The sequence below is a fragment of the Lontra canadensis genome, unplaced genomic scaffold (genome assembly GCF_010015895.1).
Source record: "Lontra canadensis isolate GAN:19392208 unplaced genomic scaffold, GSC_riverotter_1.0 scaffold17, whole genome shotgun sequence".
Classification (NCBI taxonomy): Eukaryota; Metazoa; Chordata; class Mammalia; order Carnivora; family Mustelidae; genus Lontra; species Lontra canadensis.
This window is the reverse complement of record NW_022631011.1, coordinates 20,639,145-20,658,163: the sequence shown is the minus strand read 5'-3', so window position 1 is coordinate 20,658,163 and position 19,019 is coordinate 20,639,145. Positions and strand designations below refer to the sequence as shown.

At 35.5% G+C, this 19,019-nt stretch overlaps 1 protein-coding gene across 3 annotated transcripts in view; it reads left to right on the top strand.

Moving 5' to 3' along the window:
* The window catches only part of IMPACT (impact RWD domain protein), a 29,284-nt gene extending 10,791 nt beyond the window's left edge, over window positions 1–18,493 (top strand). For 2 of the 3 annotated variants that reach the window (XM_032859738.1, XM_032859740.1), the window contains exons 5-11: window positions 2,550–2,635; window positions 5,564–5,686; window positions 7,674–7,771; window positions 9,854–9,927; window positions 13,014–13,104; window positions 14,851–14,985; window positions 15,942–18,493. In XM_032859738.1, coding sequence (XP_032715629.1) covers window positions 2,550–2,635; window positions 5,564–5,686; window positions 7,674–7,771; window positions 9,854–9,927; window positions 13,014–13,104; window positions 14,851–14,985; window positions 15,942–16,010 — 676 coding nt within the window. In that variant the 3' untranslated portion in view covers window positions 16,011–18,493. The remainder of the gene's footprint in view (window positions 1–2,549; window positions 2,636–5,563; window positions 5,687–7,673; window positions 7,772–9,853; window positions 9,928–13,013; window positions 13,105–14,850; window positions 14,986–15,941) is intronic. The other variant, XM_032859739.1, reaches the window with a different exon arrangement.
* The last annotated feature ends 526 nt before the right edge of the window (window positions 18,494–19,019 follow it).

The window sequence follows — 19,019 nt, the reverse complement described above, 5'->3', positions numbered from 1 at the left end:
ACTCATAAAATATCTCTATGAAAATCAGTTTTTAATCCAAGTTGATCTTTCGTTTGACACAAATTTTGTTCCAGATATTTTCTATTTAGCTATTTTACTATAATTTAACTTCATGAATAAAAGCTTAACATCATACTCTGTAATGAGTCTTTTTAAAATTTCGTGCCAGTGTCCTTAGGATTCAGCAAACTTCTTCCAGGACCAGTTGGGGGTGGGGTGTGAGGCAGATAGGCACAGGAAGGAGGATTTCAGTTTTTGTCTGTTTTAGGTTGTTTCTGATTTTGTGAGAGATTTCATTACAGCAATGGCAAGAGTTTGAAAACCACCAAATCCTAGTGGATAGTTAAAATCTCAGAACGAAGAGAAAACACAGTTTCTCCTCATAAGAGCACACACAAATATGGCAATAATAGTAACAAGTAAAACAAAACAAAAAAAAACCACCATTAGTGATAGATTTTGGGATTCCAAGGGAAAAAGTAATTTTCATTTTCCTCAGGAAACTTTCATACCCACTGCAATTTCCTTCCACTGGATTTCAGTAAGTCTTGTCAAATGCTAGGGAAGAACAAAGCATTCAGTAACTGACATTGGGCAGAAGTGCTATTATATAGTCTTCTGCGGGAAGGCATGGGCCAGTGGAGAGGAGATTTGCAGTTGAGGTTTAATTTCTTCTTTATTATTTGGAAAAGTTACTTACTACTTGTGAAATTTCTTCCAAGATGTTTTCACAACCCCTCCAACAATAAATCTGAATTTGAATGTATATTCACAGAGGGGTGATTTTCCTGCCTTAAAGGATGGGTTGAGAGGATTAAGTGAGATAACAAAGTGTGTTCCACTTCTGTATAGTAGATATTCGAACTAGATAAACAGTAGGTACTAGTATTACTATTTTTGGTGATGGTGGTGGGCAGAATTCAATAGAATGAGGTTAGTAAATGGAGAGAACTATATACGAAAACATAAATTTGTAAGGCTAACAATCACAAACACGGAGATGAGGGACTGAGGTTTCTCATTGACTACCATACCCACAGGGCTGGTGTGGAGATAAGGCCCTTAAAGTTACGTTGAGTGAATTAAGATTTCCTTGAAAAGAAACTGCCTCTGTAAAGTAACATGAGATACTCTAAGTCTCTATTTTATAGATGAGGAAACAGACTCAGAGTTCAAGTGGCTGGCTTGCCGAAGGTCACAGCTGCTGGATAGGAGAGTAAGATGCAGTGGGCAAGCTGAGCATTGGAGTAAGTCTGCATTCACATCTGGCTCTGGGCTTCTTAACTGCTTCTAAGATTGTCTTAAATAAGTTAATTGATCTCTCCAGATCTGTTTTCTCATTTGTGCAATGGGGAAATAATACCTGCTTCATTAGATAATCATGAGCATAAAATGTGTTCACACGTATAATTAAATTTGTGCTTTGTATGTACTCAATACATTTTACTTTTCTCTGTCTATATACTCTATATCTCTTATTGAGAAGAGAGGATGGAAGTGGGAATTGTTTAAAAGAAATTTGGCTAACGTTTTCAGATTTTTTACAACCTTTCCTGTTGACTTTTCTTCTCTCTAAGCATCTTAGGTTACCATAGCACATGGGAGATTGTTTAGTGCTGAGGAGTTATGGGTGAGATGAGGAAGATTTGGGGGTACAGAATTACTTGAGAACAATATTGTTTTCTTCTGTATGCTTGTTTTGAAAGTTTCCTTTGGTGGGTACTGATGAGTAGCATGATGAAGAGAGATAGTGGTTTCAAGGGGAACTTTCAGAGGAAGAAGGTAAGGTGTTGTTATGAAGTAGTATGGTGATTGTGTAAACACACATAACGGACACTTACCTAAATTAGTGTCATTCCTTAAAGAGTAGACACCTGGGACCTTTATTGCTGTTGTCATAATTTAACATGACTCTATGGACGGGAGCCACGACATGTTCTTTTTCTCAGTGACCATTTGAGGAGGATTTAATTTATCCAAGATAGACATTTGGAACCCAAATGAATCAATTTGGGCAACAGAATATTTTGTCAAAAACAAAAAGTGAATATAACATTGTTAATTGTCTTTTAAGTCTTTTAAATTTGTTCTCTGAGGCAGTTCCTCCAGTGCTTTGCATTCTTCTTTGTGGAAATAATTATACGAAGTGATAAATTTCCCAGATAAGTGGTTTGAAATTGTTTAAAAAGTTTAAAAAAATGAGCAGTGACATCAGTGCTGTAGGTATCTGCTGACAGAAACTAAATCACATTTACGTCTATCTACTTCATCCAATTCAAGTTCAGAAATTTTCTTTTCTTTCTTTGGTTACAACTCTCCAGCTTGTTTTTAAGTAAGCAATGTTAATTTTGGAGCCAGTTGGAATTTTTAATGTTATTGATAGGAACAATCTCTATTAAATACTCACCCAACAAATGTTAGTAAACCTGTTCTTACAAGCTCTTTTTAAAATTGCATATGATTTCTTAGATTGTAAATATGTCTGTATTTCCTTGAATTTGAGAAGGAATTTTCTTAAATAACAAATTTTCCCCCTGAATTTTGTTTAGACAGAATATTGGTGAAAGCATTCTTTACCTGTGGGTGGAGAAAATAAGAGATGTTCTAATACAAAAATCTCAGATGACAGAACCAGGTAGGACTGAAACATGCTATTAATGCTCTTTTTAACTTAATAATAACTAAACTTCCATGTAGATATTCTAAATGAAGTTTTTAATGAAAATCTATTCTGTTTTATGGTTTATATGTGATAAAATACAAGTTTCTCTGGAAAGTTCATTTACTCATGTAATTATGGTTATTTCTTTCTATATGGTTTTAGCCTCTTTGGTTTCATCTTATACCCTTACAGACATAGATTTTATGGTTAAGGAACTGGGTCTAAAATTTCTGCTTTCTTAGGCTTTTAAGGTAGTATGAACCATGTAACATTCTTTATGAATTATTGGAGTATATCAATTAGATAGTAGCTTCAAATGAGTGAAGTGTTTATAGAAAAAGAACTTGGGAAAATTCACTGAACTGACATTTAGAATATAAAAATTTACTTTGAAAATATATTTTGAAATTGAGATTTTGATTTGCTCTATTATTCTTTTATTGAATCATTATATGACAATGTGGAACTATTTCATATTTCATTGTCACCACTGATAGAATTGTTTTCAATCTGAGAAAGAGATTTTTAAAAAACGAACAGATTATTTAGGACTCTCTTAGCAAAATCAGTATACACTTAAAGTTGGTAGTAGTATATACTTTTTCAGAAAATTTTACTATTTTTTACTGCTTCTGTTAACATCTAAGAGATAAGATGGTCTGTCCATGTGACATTTTTGAAGTATTTTCTTTAACTTTCGTGATTCATGTTCTGATTTTGTAGCATTTTAGGGCACTGATAGGAAAAGTAGTCTCAAAACAATTGATTTTGGCCAATCTACCATTCTAGAGTGTAGGATAATTGCAAATATGGAATGTATACCAGTAAAAATTTAGGACTCCCAGAAAGTTTGGGATCACACAACTCTCAGGACATTTTAAAATTATAGATCTTAAAAGGATATTTTTCCATTTTCCATCTATATCCACAATATAGGTTAGCCACTCTCCAAATTTTAGAGTTATTGATTTTTGTTGTGTAATTTATAATTAGACTTCTTAGAAATTTTGTTTAGAATTTTGCTTATCAAAATTGTTTTTGTAGACTTCATACTAAAATGGAAGGTTTTTTTAGTTCTGAAGAACTAATAAGGCTGCAGGCTAATGATAAAGGTATCTCATGAGAATTTTCCGCTCCAGGGCACCCACTTGACACGTAATTTATTTCGATTTTACTGTTAATCTTCAGTACATATTTACTATTTCATAGTTTCTTTCTACTATAGAAATACTAAATTTTAAAGGATTAAATACAACTATTTATAATTTTTAAAAATTCTGAACTTATTTTAGACTTATTTTAGAGAAAAGTTGCAGAAATAGTACAAAGGACTCTTTTCTATCCCTCACTCTGCTTCCCTTAGTAACATCTTACATAACCACAGTATCATTTCCAAGAATAGGAAACTAACATTGCTATAATATTAACCAAACTAAAGAGCTTATTTGAGTTTCACTGATTTTTCTGCTAATGTCCTTTCTGCTGTTATAGGATGCTGTCCAGGATTCTACATTGCATTTAGCTGTTTTTTCTCCTTATTCTCTTCTGGTCTATTAATAGTTTCTCAGTATTTCCTTGACTTTTATGACTTTTTATGACTTGACACTTGTGAAGAATATTGATTATTTTGTAGAATGTCCCTTAGTTTGGGTCTGTCCATTGTTATCTCTTAGCTGGAGCAAGATTGGGCATTTTGGCAAGAATACCACAAAATGACATTGTGTCCTTCACAGTGCATATATCGAGGAACTTGTGGTATCAATATGCTTTATTATCGGTGATGTTTACCTTGATTCTTTGGTTAAGGTGGTATCTGCCAAATGTTTCCAGAGTAAAATTACGGTATTAATCAGGGCTCTCCAGAGAACCTATAGGGTATGTGTGTGTGTGTGTGTGTGTGTGTGTGTGTGTGTGTGTGTGTTCATAAAGACAGGGAGGGAGGGATGCAAGAGGGGGAGGGAGAAGTTAGGACGAGAGGAGAGAGAGATTGGTTTATTTTAAGGAATGGACTCATGAGATTGTGAGGGCAATCTGCAAGGTAGTTGGGCAGGCTGGAGACCTAGGGAAGAACTCATGTTGCAGCTCAAGTCTGAAGGCTGGCTGTCTGCTGGCAGAATTCCCTCTTCCTCTGGGGAGATTAGTTCTGTCTCTGTTAAGACCTTAACTGGATGAGGCAGTCTGCTTTACTCAAAGTTAACAGATTTTAAATGTGAATTGCATCCAAGAAATACCTTTATAGAAGCATCTAGAATAGTGTTTGAGCAAATAAATACTGGGTACTGTGGCCTAGCCAAGTTGACATATAAAATTAACCATCACAGTTACCATCTTTCCTCTAAGGACCTTGAAGGAGATACTTTGAGACTATGCTAATAATATCCTATTCCTCCTTAAACTTTCACACACTAATTTTAGTATCTGTTAGTGTGTCTTGTCACCAATATTTATTACTGTGGTGTTTGCCTAATGATGAGTCACATTTTCTTCTTTACTTCTTCATTGAATTGGATTATGTTGTGAGGAAGAGATGTCTCTTTTTGATTACTGATTTATATCAATATGAACGCGTGTATATTATTTTATTCCATGGGGTAAAATTCTATCATTATTTTGTTGCTCAAATTATTTTAGGTTTCACCTTTAGGATCTCCTTCAGGTAAACTCCTGTATTCTTTTTATAAGTTTATAAGCTCACCTCTCCTTTTTTTTTTACTCTCTGGAATCATAAGATATTCCAGGCTCATCTTTTCTTTTCTTTGCTCCAACCTTGGTGTCAGCTACTTCTCATAAAAGTCCTGATTCCTTCTATTGAAGAATGGTGTTTAGAGATCAAGACCAACAAGTTTTTAAGTAGAATTCCTTACTCTCAGAGTTCACTGATAATATCTCATATCTATATAGGCCCTGATGTAAAGAAGAAAACTGAAGAGGAAGATGTAGAATGTGAAGATGATCTCATTTTAGCATGTCAGCCAGAAATTCCTGCTAAAGCATTGGATTTTGATATCAGTGAAAATCGAACAGGTATAATGTTACTAAATAGTTTCTTTAGAAAAGAGTCAGATAGCAGTATTATGTATTGTTTTTGAAATGGTATAGAAATGTAGTAAACTCTCACATGTTAAGAAATAGTTGCTAATTTGTAGAGAATTGAGTTACTTTTTTCTTGCCCGCCGGCCATTTTGGTGTTTGCTGGGTCTGTCAGAATGGTGAGAAAGAAAGAAATTTCTCCTTCCCTCCACCCTTTTCCTTTTTGTGACTTTCTAGCGTTTTGAATTAATGATGGGAGAAACTGAAACTAAGAAAAGCTGTGTTAATGTTTTCAATTCACATCCTGTTTTTATATTTCTATTTTGAAATTTTCAGCTGTCACCTGATGTCACAGTCTGTGCTCACAAATATAATAGTTGAAAGTGCAACCACTGAATTAAAGCTAGTAAAATGCCTTTAAGATTTTAGTTTTTGCTTAAGCAAATTTGTTCCATAATCTGGTAGTAGTCAGCTTTGAATAGATTGATGTGATAAATCAGCTCTATGTTGTGATCAGAAGGTATCTTCCATTTTAGTATCTTAAAATTTTGAATAATAGCATCAGTTTTCTCAAGTCTTTTACAAAAACATGATAGATCAGAGGAAACATTCATTCTCATTGAAGGTAAGGTGTTTCCTATGCATTATACAGTAGGTTTTACTTATTTAATTAATTAATTTTCTATTTTTAAAAATATTTTATTTATTTATTTGAGAGAGCATGAGCAGGGGGAGGGGCAGAAGGAGAAGTAGACTCCCCGTGGAGTAGAGGGAGAGAGAGAAGCAGAGGAACAGGGAGCCCAATAGAGGGCTCACTCCATCCTAAAACTCTGAGATCAGCCGCTGAGCCACCCAGGCACCCCTACACAGGAGCTTTTAAATAATACTGTAAGATTTTAAAGTTCTTGCATGATATTTCAGGACTAGCAAGGGGATACACGGGAAGAGAAAGAGTGGGGGAGAAGACCCAGGACTCCCACTCCTGCTTTAGTCTCACATTTTATTCATTTATGTATTTGTGGACTTGGCATAAGATTTCTTTTGGGAAACAGGATCCAGTATTAAAATAAAAAGAGTAAAAATCATAATCACGATACGTATCTGGTTCCTCAGTACTGCTCTAGTATAGTGGTCATAGTTCGTTCAAGAAGAGGACACTCTCAGAAGAAAGGCAAAAGTCCCGCATAAACTTGGTTTCTTGTCCTAGTCCTGTCACAAACCAGTGTAGTGAGGTTGGACAAGCTGTTTAAAGCTGTCAAGAAATATTTGTACATGTGTTAGTTGAAGTAGTTCATTAATTATAAGGCAAGCTGACTAGGTAAGATTCAACAGATCAGTGAATAGAAATAGAAAATAACTTCAGTTCTTTTTCCTGAATAACTTTAGATCCTAAATGGGGAAGATGTAGCAGCCAGGATGGTTGATAAGTTTCTCAAGCGAGTGAAGAGTAAATTAGTGGTTCTTTTTTTTTTTTTTTTTTAAAGATTTTATTTATTTATTTGACAGAGATCATAAGTAGGCAGAGAGGCAGGCAGAGAGAGAGAGGAAGAGAAGCAGGCTCCCCGCCGTGCAGAGAGCCCGATGTGGGGCTCGATCCCAGGACCCTGGGATCATGACCTGAGCCGAAGGCAGAGGCTTTAACCCACTGAGCCACCCAGGCGCCCCTTGGATACAACTGTTGCTAAAATGAGTCTCTAGTAGTGTAGAAGAATCAGAGACTTGTCAGGATTTCAGTCCTAGCCCACCTCTGGGTGACCTTGGCAGGTGAAAATCATTTTTAAGTCAAGTAGTCTAATCTTATTTATAATTATTTGGAAACTTTTTGCTTAGACAACTGTTAACGGTTATAGGGGTTGATTTGCCATATAATTTATATCTCTTCCCCAGCTCCCTTCCCCACCCTCTGCCCACACCATTGTCAATTTTTCAGAATTTGAATGTGAGAATTTTAAAGATAAAATACAATTCTTTAAATTTATAGAAATAGAAGAATTACCTCCGATTGATCATGGCATTCCTATTACAGACCGAAGAAGTACTTTTCAGGCGCACTTGGCTCCAGTAGTTTGTCCCAAACAGGTAAAGTTACTGTGTCCAGCTCGCTTTGATGTTGTTTTACCAAAGTAATTCAAGTAATGGTTTTGCAATAATATCCTTATTTTTGCTATTGCTTTTAATTTTCATATAAGATAAAAATTTTTTGCTTATTTTCCTACCCCCAAGTTACTGTGAATCATGGAAGATTTGTTTCTATTTGTCACCACTTTCAAAATTGTACCCAAATTCTAATTAGGGCTTAACCCTATTGTGGATTTTCAAACAAGAAAAACCCATTGGGTGGAAAATTATGATGCTTAATGGCTTGTTAAAAAGAATTATTTGTCCTATTGTGGGAGTTCTGCAAAACCGCGTGGGTTCCATTGATGCCCAGGGAAGGGGACAGTGGACAGACTGGCTGGTCAGAGTCTTCCTAACATGAATTCCTTTTCCTTTCTGCCTCCTGACCTTAGGTGACCTGGCTCCCACCCAAGGATATCAAATGGGAGACTTTTCAGTCACAAACTGTAACAACCTATAAAGTTAAATTAACTACAACAAAAGTGTCATTAATTAACATAGGTTTTAATCATTAGTCTCTTCCCTTTGGTCTCTGCAGCTCCTCTACTGTAAGCTCTTCTAAGCCCCAACCTCCAGGGATACAGTTCTTTGTACCAGGCCTCACTTTTACTCTCTTCTGGTATCTAGAAGAGGAAATTCTTCTCTGCATTAACTAGTGGTCAAGATAACAGCTTTTGGTGCAGGCTTCTGGCTCTTTGTCTCAGCAAGGTCCTGGGCTGTTGCCCAAAATCTTGTTGCTAGGGTCCTCATTAGACATTTTGTTCTGAATCTGTTCATCTTCGATCCTCTTTCTTTTTCTGATTATAATGACTTAGATTTAGTGGATTATAATTTGTGAGAGCTTAAATAAATCTTAGATGTCATTCTCTACTTTATTGATCAGGGATCTGAGAACCTAAAATATTAAAAAACGATAAACAGAAGACTGCACAGTTTCTGACTCAAATTGATGTCTGTAGCTGCAGCTCAGTTTTCCCTGCCTTCAGGATTTCTTCTGTATTCTTTGCCTATTACCTTTCTGAAAGGTCTGACCACGTGTCACTATCCCCAACCCTGAGTCTTTAAGTATTTCCATTGTCTACAAGGAAAAACCTGAACTCATTATACGAGGCCCTTTATTATAGGATCCTAGCTTTATCATTCCTGATACAATGTCTTTTGTCATCTCATTAATACTCTGAACAGTTTCTACATAAAGCTATTGGTCACTTCCAGAACCGTTCTCTTTTCTGTCCCTGGTAGGGTTACCAGATAAAATATAGGATACCTTTAAATTGGAATTTCAGATAAACATTATTGTACAGGTCATACTAATAATAATAAAATTATTTGTGGTTTACCTGAAATTCCAATCTAACTGAGCATCCTTTATGTTTTATTTGCTAAATCTGATAGATTTGCACACACAGTGTCTTCTGAATGGAATGGCTTCTTCCTGCCCCACCCCTTTCTTCTCTTGATGCAAAAGAGATTGCCGCTCATCTTTCAGTACCTGGCTCATGTTACTTCTTCTATAAACCTTAGATGACTCCCAGAGAGCATTTTGGTTTTATATATGGATCATACCATTATTTTGTATCTGTCACATTGGATACATTAAACCTGGTGAATTTTCAGAGCTCATTTTAAAAAATGGTCATATTTACATTTAAAATTCTTTACATGGGTAAAAATTTTCATGTATAAGTACCTATGACATGGTTAGTGCTCAAATATTTATTGATATTTGGTGCTCAAACATAGTGGGTCTGGAGGCCAGCCTGACCCCTCTCCATCAGCTCCAGTAAAGCCTTGCCTGTGGCTTTGAAGAAAAAAAAAATACCAGTTCTATAATTTTTATACCAATTAAGAGTACCAGTTTCTGCCTCTAAAATGAGGAGAAAACTTTGGAAATGGCTTTTTCAGATCATAGTGGATTCTTTAAATCACTGTTTCAGTACAAGAGTATTTATATCAATATACTTTAAGATACTTTTCTAGCATATATTTGTAAACCAAATAAAAAGTATACAGTAGTTTATTTATATTACTGCTGTTTTTAAGGTGAAAATGGTTCTTGCCAAATTGTATGAGAATAAGAAAATAGCTAGTGCCACCCACAACATCTATGCGTACCGGTGAGTGATCATCACAATTTTAGGAATGTTCCATTTGTAAAAAATGGGGGAAACTGATGCATGATTTTTAAAAATAACAACTACTTTGTGGGATTTTTTTTTCCTTTATAAAACTAATGATCATATATAGAATATTTGGAAGCTACAGAAGAGAAAAAAAAGAATTGGAGGGGGAAATCAGCCATTTTCTGTCGTTAAATGTAACTGATAATAATTTGATATATTTTGATGATATATTGTTACATTTTCTTTCTGTCTTCTATGCAAAGTTTATTTTTTCAGTGCATTACCCACTATCCTGTTTCTTTCTTAACAAAACCATTTTTCCATGTTGTTACAATTGCTTTATAAACATTATTATAATGGCTGTGTAATATTTCTTTGAGGCTCTATACCATTATTTATTTAACCATTTACTTTTTGTTCAGTTTTTCATATTCACTATTATGAAAAATAGTCCTGTGAACACCTTTTTTATTCATTTTAGATATTCAGGATAGGTTCTGGTTGGTTACTTCAGATTCTTTTTTGAAATGAAATGGGCATATAATTTAAAAAGAAGAAAGAATAGATTCTTAGAAGTAGAATTATCAAAAAGTATGAGTGTTTTTGAAATTCTTGATACATACTGCCAAATTTTTTTTTTCTTTTAAACCAATTTATACTCCCATTAGCAGTGAATCAAGTGTGCTTCTTTTTACTATATGCCTTTTAGTTTTGAATACTAAGGTTTTATACAAATCTTTGCTGGTATGTTAGTAAAAAGAGGAAAGGTATATTTCTAAATATGCAGATTAATACAGACTTAGAAGAACAGAATTCAGAACTGAAAATCGGAATATAAACATAGAGACTGCAAATTTAAAATGTGATCGAGAATATTGGTAAGAGCTAGGCTATCTGAAACTCAGGAAACTAAAAAAAAAAAATCTTTCACTTTGGATAGGTGAGTTTTTAATATTACTAAGTCACATTAGTTTATGTGCCAAAACTTACAAAAGACTAGTTGTTATATAATTCCCTACTTACTGGAGTATTGGTGGACAGAATTTTGATGTTTTCTTTCTGGGTTAGGGTCATCAGTATAGAAATGAGTAATTAGAGTGTGCTTGCTCTCAGTGATTAGAATATGCTGTGGAGGTATTAATAGCCATTCATTCATTCATGCCACGTGTTTATTGAGTGCCTACTATATGCCAAATGCTTTATAGAAGTTAATTCTGATTATTTCAGCAACTCTGCCCCTGCAGAAAGCTTAACTTTTTCAAGATCACATGGTTGTTAAGGGGTAGACCGGAGTTTGAGAAACTAATTTCATTTCTTTCTAGTTTATGCCTACACAGCTGTGTGGCTGCACCTTCAACAATAGCTGGCCATAATGTTGATCTTAAATTATTAAAAAGTTAGATAATATGCTGGATATTCTATTTCAGGCCCCACATTTTGGGGTTTTTAAGTTCCTATGAGTATTTTTATAGTTTTGCATATTAATAGATGGTGAGCTATCACTTCTCACAAATTTCAGCATGACTACTCAGCAGCAGCCCCTCCAGCTCGCTCCTTTGTGACACTTGGGAATGAAAGAGCTGAGCTTGTCAGAATTGTGTGTCACCCAAGAGTAAAGAGGCACGAAGTGGAGGCTTAAAGGACCCCACTGGAAATAAAATAAAGGACCTTTATTTGGTACATGGACTTTGCGTTGTGTATTTTGAATGCTTAGGATCCTTTTAAGGTGACTTCCTGGTTCTGGGGTTCTGGGGCTGTGTTCCTGCTTTGGAGTTAAGGGGCACTCTTCAGGCTGCTAGCGCTAGCGCTGGCACACACAGCTGTGGGATACTGCATCATTATCTTCCTGGCATGTGAGGAAAAAAGCGAAAATGTCCATGGGATTTCTTTTTTTAAAAACCTAACAGTACTGACTTATAATTTCAATTTTCTTCATTGGTTCCATAAAATTACAGTGTTAGATTATAATTACAGTCCTAATATAAACCAACTGCTGACTCCTTTTTGCTTTAAATTTGCCATGTAAAATGTTGTCTAGTGGTACTATGTTTTCGTGGAACAAGGTCAACTCTAAATAATAACAGAGCCTGGTCATAGTAGGTGGGCAGTAAATACTTATTGAGTGAATGAATGGAAAGATAGGTTGAAGGATGAACGAGTGAATGAATGAACATGATTGCTATAATAAATATGAATATATAATAAATAAATGAATATGTTTGCTGTAATTGACCTAGCTATATAGATATGGTAGTACCTGGCTTTTTATAGCCACAGCTGATAAGATATCTTTGGTGCATTTGCCTTGTCCTAGATGGTATCATTTCTTAGGGGCCTAAGAAATCCACCTTAACTGGCACCGTTTTCTTTTTATATCTCACACTTATCATGCTTATTCTGCTGCAGTGTAGCCCTACGTTATTATTCCAGATACGAACTTTCTAGATAATTTAAATAAGTAAAAATACCATGATTTATCTCTGATACTGATAACCAACCAGGGGAAAAGTTACAGAGAGAATAAATCTTATAATTCTTAGAATGGGGAGGATAGAGAAATGTTTGATGGCCAGAATAAGATGTGAGAAAGGTATAAAATGTTCATTTATGTTGATTTTGTCACCTCTGTCTTTTTTATATCCTTTTTGTCTCACTAGCTCTTAGGCTCTTTGAAGATAGGAGTAAGCTACTTATCTCTTCGGTATCATTTCATAGTGCCTACTATGTATAAGGCTTCTATCCAATAAGTTCTCAGTAAATGTTTCTCAGTAACTGCTCTCTGTAACCTTATAGCTTCAAGGTTAAATGAAGTGTCAGATGTGTAAACTCACCTTCCCATAATCAGCATTTCTCATTTAAAGGAGGCATCCTTGATTCCTAGCCTTCCCAAATACAAACAATGAAATATACCAGATAATGAATAATCAGTGAAAATATGTCTAATTTATAGCTGAAGAAGAATTTTTTTTTGACAAATATGCTGCTTTTGGAAGTAAATTGATTGCAACAAGTATGAAGGTGTAACTCTTAGTGCAGTATTTTGGGGTTTCAAAGTGTAACACTGTTTTATGTATTTCTAGAATATATTGTGAGGATAAACAGACCTTCTTACAGGACTGTGAAGATGATGGGGAGACAGCAGCTGGTGGGCGTCTTCTGCATCTCATGGAGGTAAGTGTAAGTTAAACCCTGTTAGTACTGTTCTCTGCACCATAAAACTTTTCAGTGAAACAGAACTCCATATAGGGAATCAGTAAATCAGGCTGTGTAACGTGAAATTTATTTGGGTGAATTTGTAGTTAATTTTTAAATACCGATTGAGAGAAACTTTCAACCACTTGATAAGGGGCAGAAAGCACAGCGTTAGTAACAAGTGCTGTGCTTTGAAGCTCTGTCAGACATAGACAACAGAAGATTATCTTCAGCTCTAGAGAAGTATCTCCTTTTTGTTTCTCGACAGTGTCCTCCCTATTTCCTCTGTTCTGTCTCTGTGCAGTTCCTGTTAGTTGGGTGTTATTGGACCATCCAATAGACCCAGAATGCTTTTTTATTAAGTTGTCCATCTCATCACCTTATGTTTTAAGATATTTTCTTACCTGTCTTCCAAGATTTCCATTGAATTTTTAAAAATGTTTAGCAGTCATGTATTTAAGTTTTAAGAATTCTTTTTTCTTGGGGTGCCTGGCTGGCTCAGTCAGAAAAGCATGTGACTCTTGACCTTAGGGTCATGGGTTCGAGCCCCATGTTGGGTGTAGAGATTACTTATAAACAAATAAACATTAAAAAAAAAGAAATAAGAGTTTGTCTCTATTTTTCTTTTTTTATAGTGTAGTGTTTTGACTTTATGGATACAGTATCTTCTAAAATTTTTCTGAGTATGCTAGAGTTTCTTTATTTTTTTAAGATGTTCTCTCCCTTAAATTTTTCCTGGTCCATTTTAGTTTATCTTGTCATTTCTCTTTCATGCTGCTGGACTTTCTTTATCTGTATGGTAGTCATTGATTCTCTGTTATTTTTAAGAATAGATTTGGTTTTTTTCTTAAGGTAGTTGCTATAGTTTCTTCTGTTACTGTATGTGGAGGTTTGTTTTCTAGACAGGCCATTCAGGGCACCTGGGTGGCTCAGTCAGTTAAGCGTCTGCCTTTGGCTCAGTTTATGATCTCAGCGTCCTGGGATCAAGCCCCGCTTCAGGCTCTGCTTAGCGGGGAGTCTGCTTCTCCCTCTCCTTTTGCCTGCTGCTCTGCTTACTTGTGCTCTCTCTCTGCTCAGTGGGGAGCCTGCTTCCTCCTCTCTCTCTCTGCCTGCGTCTCTGACTATTTGTGATCTCTATCAGATAAATAAATTTAAAAAAAAAATCTTAAAAAAAAATAAAATAAATAAAATCTTAAAAAAAAAAGGGCCATTCCCTTGATAGGAAGGTACTCTGTGTGTGGTCAGGCCAATAGATTGGTGGGTTTCAAGTTAAGGGCAGCATTTGACAGCTGTCAAACTGAGGAAGACCTTGCTGGTGGGCACCAGCAATTATTCATGCAACCCTTCCAGTGGTTTGTTCAGAAGCAGGTTTTGGTTGTTGTTTGGCTTAGGGGCAAGAGGCTGCTTAAACTGAGCTATTCTGGTTGAATTTATGAAGAACTAGAATGCTACCTGCATGATCTCCACTTCACTCTACCAGGTTCCTCCCAAATTTGGAATTCGAGGACACTGTGGAGCAGTGTTTGCTTTCTAAATTCCCTTCTTATTCTAACATTCTGTGACCTGAATGTTAGGAATCTCACTCTGCTCACTTATGGGGTTCTGCCATTAAAGTCACGGGGAAATGTTATGTGCAATTTTGTAGGCAGGTCATTTCATTCTCCTTTAAAACTTGAATTCATACGTGTCTACATGTGTACCTAATTATGCTTTTGAAAATAACAGATTTTGAATGTGAGAAATGTCATGGTGGTAGTATCACGCTGGTATGGAGGAATCCTACTAGGACCAGATCGCTTTAAACATATCAACAACTGTGCCAGAAACATACTAGTGGAGAGGAACTACACAAATTCACCGGTGAGTGGTTATTGAGATTATATAGAGAGTTTCTGACCACTGCCTATGAAAAAGAAAAAAGAAAAAATTAAGAATGAATCAAAATGTTTGAGGGATGCCTGCGTGGCTCAGTTGGTAAGCGTCTGCCTTTAGCTTAGGTCATGATCCCAGCCAGAGTCCTGGGATGGAGCCCCATGTCAGGCTGCCTGCTCAGCAGGGAGTCTGCTTCTCCCTCTCCCTCTGCCCCCACACTCTCCCATGCGCATGCATGTTCTTTCTCGCTCTCTAATAAATGAATAAAATCTTTAAAAAGAAAAGAAAAGAAAAGAAATAATGTTTGTGGTGCATTGGAAAAACCTTTGAACTAGGAAATTGTGGGCTTAGGTTCTATTCAGAACAGTGTGGCTAGCCTGTTAGTTGTGTGAACTTGGGTAGATCACTTCATCTCTTGGAGCCTTAATTTCATAGATTCATACAGAGTTTTATAAAACCCTTAAAGACCAATTTTCACGCTCTAAAATTGAGGCCGGGAAAGGTTGTGTAGCTCATGCTACAATGAACTAGATGTCCTTTAATAGTGTGTAAAATTCTGATATTCCCTGTTAGTGTCCCTCTCCCCTGGCATGCATTGGGATTCAAAAATTTTTTGAAATTTTTTTGTTTTGTATTTTATAAGCAAGTTTATTTTAAGTTTGTTGCCTTCCTTTGGAAAAGGAACAATAGATTAAATAACATCCAAATTATTCAAATGTAAATCTGTTAGATAAGTGAGTGTTTTCCTTGACTACCCTTGATTATTTTGGAAATATTAAAATAGAATACAAGTGAAAGTGCCCTATAAAACAGAAAGATGATACAAATGGAAGTAATAATACTTTCATTCTTATACATATTCTATATGATTAGACTAAAGTTTCCTAAGCCAGTCTCTTCATATAAATGGGGAGATACTACATTGATATTTATGTCTTTTTTAGGAGGAATCATCTAAGGCTTTGGGAAAGAACAAAAAAGTAAGAAAAGACAAGAAGAGGAGTGAACATTAATACGTAAAATTATACGACAGGTTAATATGCCTATCACTGTTCACAAATTCCACAGTCACCAGGGAATATTGTGCAGAGAGGATCCTGGACTGCTCAAGTTGGCCAAACCATTGTGGACACCAGCGCTATCTTTGCTTCTTTGGTTATATCATCTGCCAAAAATAGAGAACTTGTGATATATCCATGTGTATTTCAGGCTGATTCAGAAGAATTAATATGAACTTAATTGCCACTTCATCTAATTGAGGAAGGTAACAGTTGCCCAGGGCAGTACCTGAATTAACTGTCCATTTCAGTACTTGTCAAGTGCCTTTGTTAGGTGGGGAAGAAATGTCTTGAGAGGAGTATAAATACCTGGTATCTTGTCGTCAGGATTCTCATTATGTTAAATGAATATTGCCTTTGACTGCTCTTTATGGCTTATTGGAATAGGAGCTCATGGCAGATTGATCTTGGGAGAGTTTCTTCTTGTGATTTTGGTTCACAGTAAGTCACCTTTCATTTTATAGTGTTCATCATTGAGTAATGATTAAGCAAAAATCCAGGAGTATCCCTCTGTAGTTATGTGCTGAAGTGATAATTCATCTGCCAGATTTGTTTGCATAAGTGTTATGCTTCTGTTTCTGTTGCATATTGGTGATTGTGAAATTTCAAAATGTGACTTTTCTAACCTCTACTTTTTTTGTTTAATTCTTGTAATGTAAAGCAGTAGATAGGGAGTTTCAGTAGTTTTCTCCCGTCCCTGAAATGTGTTAGTGTAATATTCTGTTTCTGTTTTTTTTTTAACATCCTGGAAGTACCTTTCTCGTGATCTTCATTAAGGAATTAGGACGACGCTACAAGCTCTGCCGCAGTTAATGGGGCATTTATAGAAGGGGATAGAGGTGGGGAAAGCCACACTGGTGTGGGTAGCACGTCGTCCGGTGGTTATGTAAGTGTGATGCATGATTTCATCTACATTCCAGCCATCTTTCTCAACTCCGTGACTTTGCGGAGAAAAGGAACAAATGTTTTGACTGGAAAAACAAAGAAAATCTCTCTTTTTTTCCGTTATTACCAGATCTCCCTTTATATCAGTGTTTTATGTTCTTCCTTTCATCTGTAAGTTATGACCTTTACCTCTGCACATCTAGACAATACAGTTATCTTTGAGATATAGCAGTAAGCTATATCTGCAAACAGTTATTGAAAGTTATTAATTGATTGCAGATTTGTCTGGGATTCTCTTCCAAGGGCAGGGAACGGAAGTTCGGAGGCAACTTGGAATGGTGCTTGCATCATGGAGAGCATCACAGAAGATTGGACACAGATACTCTTTTTCTGTTCCCTTGCTGCCTTGCCTTTGAAAGACCCAACATCCTTATTTGGTATTTTTAATAAAAATCTAGTAAATGGCTTTACGCTAGGATGGATTCTGAGAAATAAAATCCAAATCATATTTGTTGTAAATATGTCTAATGTTGCCAGTGATTAGTAGTTATCAGAGGATGTCCTAGATATATTTAGAACACTTACCTCAGATTCCACAAAAAGTTAAGTAGCTCCTGTTAAGAAGTTGAAATCCATTAATTAACATTAACTTCACAATTTTGGCATGTCTGACCTGTGAAAGAAGATATGAAACAGGAAGAATTTGGTGCTGCTGAAAAATTGAGTTAATTTTTCTATAACACCAAATTTGAATTTCTTTCTTGCTGTTTCATCTCACAGTTATTTAGGTTTTTAGATAGAAGACCTTTTATCTGTGATCTCATTTGCCCTTATTTTAAAAAAAGGCTTATTTTCGCTTCTTTCTACAGAATTATTAGTCACATTTTCCTGTTTAAAAAACCTAATATCCTTCGCCCAAAGGCAGTTAGCTAGTAGGGAGAGATCCCAAAGTCTCCAATTCTGAAATCTGAGTTATTTATATTTGTATTCAACCGTTATGGACCCCCAACTAATGATAGCATCTTTTCTCTATTTAAAATTTCTCTCTATTAGAGGATTTTCAGATTCTCCAAACAATAATTTTCTATAGCTAGATCTATGCTATGGCATATTTTATAGTATATTGTATTAGTTAAAAATATTCTCCATATGCCAGGATGTAAGAGCAAGTAGCATCTACTTTTTAAATGGGAAAAGCAGTATGATTTGGAGGTATGTATCATGAAACAGGATCTATTTGAAAAGAATTATATCAAGCTAATCACACCCAAAAAAGACTAGCATGAAGCAGATACTGTTTGGAGGGCAGGTGAAATTTACTGGAAAAATTGTACAATCACTTCTAATTCTACTCTCTAGAGATAACCATTATTAACATTTGCTATGTACATCCTTCTATTTTTTTCCTATGCATGATTTTGTATATATGGCTATTTTTCTTTCCATAAAATGGTATTAAACTGTATATACTGTTTTGTATCCTGCATATTTCATATAGAAGTATATTGTTAACATTTTCCCATGTCAATAAATATTCTTCTATGGCTTAGTTTCTTATGGCTATATTGTATTCTATCTTGTGGGTATATCATGATATACTAACTAGTCCCCCCATGTTTCCAATTTTTAAGTTTTTTCAAATTTTTCACTTAACTGAAAAACTAAATCATGTGCAGATTTTTTTGGTATTTATCTCTGATTATTTTCTTAGGAAAAATTCCTAGAAATGGAATTTCCTGATCAAACATTTACACATTCCCTTTTTTTTTTTTTAAGGTTTTATGTATTTATTCATGAGAGAGAGAGAGAGATGCAGAGGGAGAAGCAGGCTCCCCACTGAGCAAGACTCAACCCCAGGACCCCAGGAACAGGACCTGAGGCAGACGCTTAACCATCTGAGCCACCCAGGCTCCCCATTTATACATTCTAATAGCTTGACTGGTTTGGCCAAACTGCTCTCCAAAAAAGGTACCTCCACTAGTGTTGTGTTAGAAGATTCTTAGGATATGGGAGATATGGGAAAATAGGGATTCTGGCAAATAAAACTACCACTATCTTTTTTTAAATTGATATTTTTTT